Below are 10118 nucleotides of genomic sequence, written 5' to 3'. Positions count from 1 at the left end.
AATTGTTTTTGCAGCTGCCCTTTGCTGGGTCTTGGCGCCATCTGTTGGTTTGCAAAAAAAGTAATAGAAAGTCTTCTCATGTTCATTTGAAGTACCAGCTGATTCTCCTTTTATTTTATAGATATAGATCAGATTCGAGAATAAAAACACAAGCTGATGATACTTTTTTGCCACACAGTGAAATAACATTAATACAGAATAATTGTAATAAACAGGCTGACTTTAGGGTGGTCCTGGAAGCATGCAGGCCCTTCAGGAATTGCAGATAAAAAAAACACAAGCAGCCCATCAGCAGATGACATACTGCAGTCTCATTTTGTATGTGACATCACTGTTCAAGAAACATGTTGCCAATAAAAAGAGCATTACTATACTGACATTTTTTCATATTCATAGTTACTGAAATCAGCAGGCTTACCATATCAGTGTGAGCTGTGGGCTTGCTTCTGACTGGTGAGGAGATTGATGTCAGGTTCCATCCCAGTTACAGTCTGTCTCAGAGACTGATGCAGGTGTTGATCTGAGAGTCTTGATCTTGTCTGATTTTTTATCAGCTTAATGCGTGAAAAAGTTTTCTCACAGATATATGTGCTCCCAAAAACTGTGGACATCCTCATAGCGTGCTTTCTGATGTTGGGGTAGGTCTCGTTTGTGAGGGAAGCATAGTACTCTATGAGACAGTTGGTCTTGAATGCGTCTTTCAGCACATCACAGGTCTGCAACTCAGCCAGTTCAAATTGAAGAGAAGGCAGGGTGTCATTAATGTCAGCAGCAAAAGGGTTCTGGAATATGCAAATTTCTTTAACGTGGGCATGAAGCTCACAGAACCGCATACTGAATTCCGCTCTCAGAGTTGCCAGTGCGTCCTTGCACTTCTTGGTTGGAAACGGGACCGCTGGCTCCTCAGCTGAGAGGCTGAGAGTAGCAGGGAGATGGGTGAAGTCTTGTTTTTGCACTTGTCCAACAAGCAGCGCCAATTTAACCTCAAATGCTTTGACATGGGAATACATGTCACTGATTAATTTTCTCTTGCCTTGTAGCTGTAAATTGAGGCTGTTTAAAATTTCTGTCACATCTGTTAAAAAAGCAAGGTCCCATTTCCATTCTGTGTCGATCAGGTCTGGGACAGTTGTTCCCTTTGTCAGGAGAAAGGCGTTGATTTCGGGTAGCAGCTCGTAGAAGCGCTTCAAAACTCTACCCCGGCTTAACCATCTGACTTCAGCGTGGTAAAGCACGTCTCCATGGGCAGACTCCAGCTCGGATAGAAAAGCTTGGAACTGCCTGTGTTTTAGTACGTTTGCTCTGATAAAGTTTATGCAAGACACAACCACCTTCATGACAGATTCCCACTTCAGAACTTTGCAGCACAGTGCTTGCCTGTAAATCAGGCAGTGGACTTGTAGTGGGGGGATCCAACCTCATTCCTCCATTTCTCTTTTTATGCGCCCCACTAGCCCCTGCGACGCACCAACCATACTCGGAGCACCGTCCGTTGTGATGCTAGCCAGCTTAGCCCAGTGTAAATCCAACTCTTCCATCGCTTGGCGTACTTTACAAAAAATATCCTCCCCTGTCGTAGTATCCGTGAGACTTTGAAGAGCTGCCAGCTCCTGGGACACTTCAAAAGTTGAATTAACTCCCGAATAAAAATCAGCAGTTGTGCTGTGTCCTGCACGTCATTGCTCTAATCCATTGCCAATGCAAAACACTCAAAATCTTTAGCGTTATTATTCAGCTGGACATGTACATTATGCCCCATTTCTTAAATTCACCTGGTAACTGTAGATGAGGACAGACTCACCGCGTTCAGGGCATCTTTCTTGTCCGGACACACCTCCTCCGCAACAGCGTTCAAACACTTCTTAACAAACTCCCCATCACTGAACGACTTTCCACAGCTTGCAATCAGTTTAGCTACCTTGAAGCTGGCCCGAACGGATGACAGGTTCGCCTGTGTTTGGCGTAGCATTGTACTCTTCTGGGCGGCAAATCCATTTTGTAGCTTAGCCACCTTGTCTCTCCTCACTTGGCCCAGCAAGCTGGCATACTGCCCTCCATGGCGGGTTTCATAGTATCGGCGGATATTAAATTCTTTAATCACCGCCACTGTCTCTTTGCAGATTAAACAAACTGCTTTTTCCTTGCACTGGACAAAAAAGTAGTCATCTGTCCACTGCTATTTAAAAACTCTGCACTCTGAATACATTTTCCATTTCCCCAACAGTTTTGACATTTTGTTGTCTGTCTTTCTTCCATTCTTCTTGGGCTGGTAGGAGAAGTAAGGGAGACCTGATTACAATGTGCACAGATAAAGCCCTCTCTATGTTTACTTCTTGTGCACATGAGGTTAACAGCGTTTACCTTGAGCTAAGGAACACCCAGTGAGTAGAAGTCATCTGTAGTGGTTAATTAGAAAACAGCACTCCTGTGTAGAAACTAAAAAAGATGAGCTCACCAGCGCGTAATCAAAGCACTCCAGCGCGGTGTCCAAGGTATTCACATAAGCGCCCCAGCGCGTTGTCACAAACTGAAAATAAATCACTCCAGCATGGTGCCAAAACAAACCACAAGTAAAGCGCTCCAGCGCGGTGCCAAAACAAACTCAGGATAGCGCCCCAGCGTGGTTCCCAAACAAACAACCAAACCCCAAGTAAAGTGCTCCAGCGCGGTGTCGAAATAAATCCAGAATAGCGCTCCAGCGCGGTGTCAAAACAAACACAGAATAGCGCTCCTGCGCGGTGTCATAGAACCTCAGTAAAGGTCACAAACACACTGCCACAGAAAACACGGTTCTTACTTGCGTAGAAGCAGGCAAAGGACAAGCATCAATCCGAAGCGATTTACCCCGGAAGCGCTGTGAGACACCCCGGCGGTTTCCAGTCACCTGGAACTGGACCGCCACCCGCCTGCTACCAGGAAGTGAGGAATACGTGTCTCCGCATGAGACAAGAAGTGGCAATTTTTTTTTAAATCAATCGCAGTACCACACATAGTCCATCATTCATAACATCTTCGATGACATCATTGATAATATCAAAGCAACATTTGCAGTAAAATTATTAATGAGAAAACTATGCATGGCAGGGGCACATGTTTTAGTTACCTCAGGGCCTGAGTTATAATTACTTGAGATAACTTTAACTATAACTGCTACATTTCTATGGTTTTATGTGTGTAAAATCGGAACCTAACTATAACGTTCCTTCAACCTTTGGATTTTTAGAGAATTTATCATTTTTTAAATATTTTATTTCCTCGCTATAATGCCCCGGACCCTTTGATTTTTTCAGCAAATATAAATATATAAATATTGCTCAGTACCACTGGGTAGTTATAGTGAAGTCAGTGGTTTACAGGAAAACAGAATTTTGTGTTGCTAATAACTTTGGCACTGTTTGATAAATGTTCACAAAACTTTCCAAAAACGTGATACGTATTAACTGGTTTTGCCATTAGAAGTTTTTGGTTGATCTGTCAAGTGGGGCCCTAGAAATGCAAAATCCCCATGCATTTCCATAGGCTTCTTTAAGATGGGTACAGCAAAAACTGCTGAACAGAATTACACCTAATTTGGCAGGAAGGTAGATGTTGGTTCACAGATTGTGCTTTTGTGATTGTTGAGAATGTTTCAAAAAACAATAGAAGGGGGCAGAGTAGGGATACTCTAACCCACTAGACCCCATGAAAAAAAACTATAAAAATGAATGATATCCTATGGGACACCCACAGAATTGTAAAAAGAATTATGGCAGCCAGGGCGGCTCTGATTTAAATAATGTAAGGGGCACCCGGCCCCCCTCCCATACCCTTTACAGGGCCCTGTGTAGCTCACACCCGGTAATAAAAACATTGTGTATGGGTGAAGGGGATGCGTGGCCTCCTCCCTGAGCCTTCCGAGGCCCTGAAGAACCCACCTCTAGGGCTGAAAACATTATATATGGGGAGGGGGATGAGCAGCCCCCTATCCTGAGCCATCAGAGGCACCTGAAGCCCACAGTTGGGGCGAAAATCTTCAAATAAGATGAGGGGAATTGCACGGCTTCCCCCCCTGAGCCATGACCGGCCTGGGGGGGTCAACTCCTTGGATGACATTTTGGAAAATTAGGAGGAGGCCACAAGGCTTCCTACCTCGAGCCATTAAAGGCCCCAGGGAGCAAACCCAGGGCTGATTACTTTAAGAGAGGAGGGCCATGCGGGTGCCCTCCCACAGACATTAATGGCCTGAGGACCCCATCCCCTGGGGCCATATAACTTGCTATCTCCATGGGAGCCCACCACCGGGACATAGCAGCTTTCCTGCCAGCACTAGCAAGGAAACCTGTGTTTGCTCTCGCTTGTCGGAAGCTTTTGTGTATCTGAGCCAAGCAGGAGCAAACATGAATTCCACTCCCAGCAGGCGGGAGCTTTAAAAATGCCCCCGCCCAACGGAAGCTGACTTTTGATCTGTTTCCCTGTCTGCAGTGATCAAAATATGGCTCCCACCAGGAGGAAGCAGCATTAGTAGCTGCTCACTCCAGGCAGGAGCAATGCCAGCATTCACTGTATGTGGGTAGCTGTCTGGGGCAGCAGGTGCAATGGGGTCTCCCTGCACCCATAGCAGATATATGGTGGGTGACTTGGGTGGGTACCAGCAAAAAGAAATACATTAAGGACGGAATGCTGAACAATGCAAACATTCACCCCCAGTCACATGGAGCTGGGTTTAATCCATAGTTTTTGATTACCACGCCACCCCAGTTTGGACCCAGCCATATGGAAACCAGCCTTGATCCTGTTCCTCATGGGAACAGCCCAGCTCGAACTGACAAGCCAGTTCCATCCGGGATGAGAAACAAGCATCATGGGACAGGTTTCAGGGAATCACCCCTCATCATCAGGCAGGCTAGCTTGAATCCAGTGGTGTAGTGAGCACGAAACCCCCTTCTGGGCATACCCTTCCCACTTAAGGCACAAATGCAAAAAGAAACAAATAATGGACGGAATGCTGAACAATGCAAACATTCACCCCAGTCACAAGAATCTGGGTTTAATCCACTGTTCTTGTGCTCACCAAGCCAGCCCAGTTTGGACGCAGCCATATGCGTATCAGTCTTGTCCTTGTTTCTCATGGGAACAGTCCAGCCTGAATTGCCAAACCAGGTCTTCCCTGGACCTGAAGCAATCATCCTGGGACTGGTTGCAGCTCATCAGCCAGGCAAGCTTGAATCCATGGCACAGTGAGCAGGGTCAAGACTCATTTGCATATGGTTGGGTTAAAACATGTATTTAGGCCCATATGTCTTTACTGGGGTGAATGTTTGAAATTGTTCAACATTCTGTCCATTAATTGATCTCTTTGCATTTGTCACCCTGAGTGGGAGGGGTATGACAAGACGTGGGTTTCATGCTCTCTCTTGTCACTGGAGTCAAGCTAGTCTGGCTGATGATGGGTGAAATCCAAAAACCAGTCCTGGGATGCTTGTTTCTGGTCCAGGGAGAACCTGTCCTGGCAGTTCGGGCTGGACTGTTCCCATAGGGAGCAGGGTCAAGACTGATTTGCATATGGCTCGGTTTAAACTGGAATGGCATGGGGAGCAATAACATGATTCATTTAGGCCCAGATCTCTGTACTGGGATGAATGTTTGACATTGTTCAACATTCTGTCCATCATTTGTTCTTTTTGCATTTGGGTGGGCACCAGGCCACCCACCTTCTGCACTGATTTGTTTGTATGTGTGCTCCCTCCCCTCACCCAACCACAAGTGAACCCAGTTGACTCAAGACAACAACACAGAAAGCAGCAAATTGTAGACCACCCCAGAAATAGACTACCATTGAGGCTCTTGCGTAGGTTTGAGCAGAAAACAAGGAGGGTATCACAAACTCTTGTGGCTACACCCCACCCCATAGTCCTAAATCAGGCTGGTATTACTCTATCATGGTACATTGATGTGCAGCATGGCTATGGCCAAGCAGCTTAGTGGAGTAACATGGAATCCAAAGCATGTACCTATTGAGGGGATTGGTGGCTACCAGGATTCTGAGACCTAACCAAGTGAGGGTGGCACACTTATGTTCTCTTGGAAGGACCCACCTTTAAGAAATGTGGGCCCTGGGAAATATGGTCGCACACGGCAAAAGGCCATGCCAGCAGGAGGTTGGCTCTGTAATACAATATTACTTTACGTTTTAAAAAAAAGAAATTCACTGAAAAAACAATAGTTAAAGTTATAGCTAGGTTTGATAAAAATATATTTTTCTTTTTTTTTTAAAAAAAAAAACCTTAGCAATTTACTGAGAAAAACATAATCAGGTGAAATTGTCAGTGACAACATAAACATTTTGAACTAAAAAAAATTATCACAGAAATTCACCAGTTATAGTTAGCTGAAATAAGTATAACTTGCGTCCCCTCCAGGAACTGCTTATGCATTTCCAGAGGACAAAGGAGAGGCACTAGAAAATATTAACTTATTTTAAGATCAGAGCAAAGCATTAACGGGCAGACTTAGATATTGGCACAAAAATGGAATTCAATATTTACATCAAAAAGCATTTTTTTCATAATTGTTAACCAAGTATTTACCTCTAAGTGACTGCATGTGCGTTTGGTGTTTGCTATAGACAAAAAAATCAGATATTTCCTAAACTCCCAGTTATTAAAATCGGAATGAGGGAAGAAAATGTGTACACAACGAACTGACCATGCCTATAAATAGATATTCCTGAAACAAGTTCATCCTACAATGCGTATGTCAGGCCAATAAATTGTTCTTTCTACAGGCCCTCCTCCCCTCTGTGAGTGGAGCACTCGCCACACTGCAGGCTGTTATTCCATGCTAAGGTTCGGTTCTAATTATGTTGATTCTCTTCAGCCCACCCTCTCATGGAAGCTTATTAGATTGAATACTTTTATTTATTATCATCTCGCTGAACTCCTGCTAGCATTTCCAATTACTCTCACTGCTTCCTTGTAATTGTCTTTCAGTAATGGCTCAGAAACAATTGCGCTAAATGAGGTGGCTCTGGCAGGATGAAAGTCGCACTTCATTAAAAGCTAATGTATTTTCAGCTCCAGCTCTATGGGTCCTGGCTCGGAAGGGAACATTAAAGGAGATTCTTTTATTTTATAAGCAACTACTTTTCATCTGATGAGCATGTTTTAGCTTTTATTTTTTACTTAAACAAATTTTTTTTTTAAACACCTTTTTATTGTTTTTCAAGATAAGAGAACATTTCTATGTCAGCATCGTACATCTTGCTTGTGATACAGATCAGGTACATTGCGATATTACACACATTTCTCCTTATACAGGCAGTATACATTGGTGGTACAACATCATTGACAATACTCTACATACCGTTCGATATATAGGCATCCCATCGCTTCATTTGTTGAATGTTCGTTTCTAGCACTTCGTACATATCAAATAACTTTTTCGAAGTTATAGTATTATCCATTGTAACAGAAGCAGTACTCCCTCCAATTCGCATTCATTCCCATCCTATCTTCAAATTGGCATCTTTCCCTTTCACCACATTTCATTTTTAGGAGCAACGCTTCCCCGCACTGCATCTCTCAACACTCTTTTCTTTCCCCCCAACTAGCTCTCCTCCCGTGGGGAGCCAACAAATAACACTGCAGTGGGGCCCATACATCCCTGGGTCTGGAGGCTAAGGGCAGTAATTCCGCATAGTCCGAGAGCCGCTCCTTGCACATTATTAAGTCAGATAGCCAGTCCTTGAATTTAGGCGCCCGCCCCCTGCCCCAACGGCCAGGCAGCCTTCTCTTGGCCAGGAGTGCCAGTGCAGTAAATTTACGGTTTTCAGCCCCAAGTGGTGTAACATATCCCAATAGTGCCATCAATGGCTCAGCTTCTACACGCGTATCTATCATTCTCGCAGTGCGTATCTATCATTCTCGCAGTGCGTGAAACACCAGATCCCAGTACTTTCTTACCGCATGGCACCCCCATGCTAGGTGCAGGAAATCTGCCCCCGCCATGCAACACCTATCGCATCTATCATCCTCCCTCAACTTGAATCTGTACATCTTAGCTGGTGTATAATATATCCTATGTAGAAATTTATAGTGAATTAACCGAAGCCTGCTGCTGGCCGATACCCGCTCGGTCTCCAGATAGCAGTTCTCCCACTGATCGTCTTTCAGCTCCTGGCCCAATTCCTCTTCCCATTTCTTGCGCGCCCGTGGGGGTGTGTAAGACAGTTGTGTATGCACCATTTTATATATTATTGAAACCAGCCTTTTAGCCGTATCTCTCTCTAAAATGTGCTGTAGTGGGGCAAGCGCTTGCGGTTCTGCTGGGAATTCGGGAGTAAGTGCCCTTATTTCTTGTCTCAGTCTAATATATATAAAGACGTCCAGTGGCGTCCTCTGCGCAGCTTGGAACATGTGATCAATATTGCGGAATTGGCCTTTGTGGTATAGGTCTCCCCAGGTGTAGGCCCGAGTCTGCTGTTGGAAACTTTTAAATACCCTCTCTTGTAGAAATGGCATAGAAGGGTGGTACTCGAGGGGCAGCGACGGCGAATATATGATAGGGACATCTAGCATACGACTTATGTGCTGCCACGCTGCTATCGTACACGTGAGGGCATTAGGTGTTCTATCTCTATGTGTCACCTCAATATACAATGCTCCTTCTAGTGGCGTGGGATGCGAGAGCCAGTGTTCTGCCACGATTTGAGGCATATATTTCGGCTGCTTCACCCAGAACCAGGTGTAGTGGGTCTGTGCAATTAAAAAGTAAAGCTCAGAATTCGGTATGCCAAACCCTCCCTGCGAATAGAGCCTAGTCATCACCTCCCACTGCAATCTGGGTTGCTTGCCCCCACACCAGTCGTATCATCTCCGATTTAAGTAATTTAAAGAAGTGCACTCATGGATAAAAAGGAATATTGAGAAACAGATATAGCAGCCGGGGGAGTACCACCATCTTAATCACGGACGCACGCCCCGCCATGGAGAGAGGCAGTGCCACCCAGCGCGTGACACAGTCTGCTATTGTAGTCATGGCCGTTCCATAGTTCATTCTCATTTGTTCTTTCCTATTTCTGGTGACTCTGATCCCCAAATATTACAGTTCCTCTTCACACCACTCCAGCCAGCGGGTAATCTATCAAAAAATGCACAGTAGCAGCTGTCAGCGGGAAAATACATGATTTCCCCCAGTTTATCTGAACCCCCGAGAGTCGCCCAAATACTATGAATTCCCGAAGTATCGGATTCAGGTTGTGCTGTGGGTCACACACGTATAAAGTGATGTCGTCTGCATATAGTGAGATGAGTATCTGGCGCAAATTACAGCGGAGGGCCTTATCGTTATGGCGTTGTCGTAGATTCGCCGCAAGCGGCTCTATCACTATAGCAAAGAGCAATAGGGAGAGGGGACATCCTTGCTGTGTCCCCCTAGAGATGCTAAATATGCCTGTTTACGAGTACCTTGGCCACTGGCATGCAATACAGCATCTTAATCCATGACAAAAATAGCGGGGGGAAACCCATGCGTAACATTACTCCAAAAATATAGTCCCATTCTATAGAATCGAACGCTTTAGTGGTGTCCAAAAAAATGGTTGTCATTGGGAGATCGGGTGCTACATTATTTAAGATGGCAAACAACGTTTTCAAATTATGGGAGGTAGCACTGCCGGGCACAAAGCCAGATTGATCAGGCAATATCAAGTTTTTTATGAGCAAGCTCAGGCGTGTTGCAATCAATTTAGCAAAAATTTTCGCATCACAATTAAGGAGCGATAACGGTCTATATGAGTCGCATTGTTCTGGTGCCTTCCCCGGCTTCAACAGCGACAGTATGAGCGCTTCCCTCATTGTGGCCGGCAGTTATCCCACATCCAGTGCATCCTCATATACTTCTCTGAGTATGGGGGCCATCAGGTCTATATATGTTTTGTAGAATTCTGCTGGGATGCTGTCTGTACCAGTGGCCTTCCCAGACTGAAGCCCCATTATAGCATCCCGCACCTCATCCAGTTTAAAGGGTGCACATAAAAAGGTCCTGTGTGTGTCGCTGAGCCAGCCCAGCGCTACATCACCCAGGAATCCATCTAAGCCAAGTTTTGTCGCTCTAGTTGTAGTATAAAGTTGTCTGTAATT

The 10118-nt window shown here is 45.1% G+C and overlaps 1 protein-coding gene across 1 annotated transcript; it reads right to left on the bottom strand.

Moving 5' to 3' along the window:
• Positions 1-422: 422 nt before the first annotated feature.
• LOC147732758 (general transcription factor II-I repeat domain-containing protein 2A-like) lies at positions 423-1337 on the bottom strand. Its single transcript, XM_086954318.1, has one exon. It carries the CDS (start codon positions 1335-1337, stop codon positions 423-425), a length of 915 nt encoding a protein of 304 aa, XP_086810444.1.
• Positions 1338-10118: the final 8781 nt, after the last annotated feature.

The sequence above is a fragment of the Lissotriton vulgaris genome, chromosome 2_1 (assembly GCF_964263255.1).
Source record: "Lissotriton vulgaris chromosome 2_1, aLisVul1.2, whole genome shotgun sequence".
NCBI classification, from domain to species: domain Eukaryota; kingdom Metazoa; phylum Chordata; class Amphibia; order Caudata; family Salamandridae; genus Lissotriton; species Lissotriton vulgaris.
The sequence above is the reverse complement of the archived record's forward strand: the minus strand, read 5'-3'. Positions and strand labels throughout refer to the sequence as shown.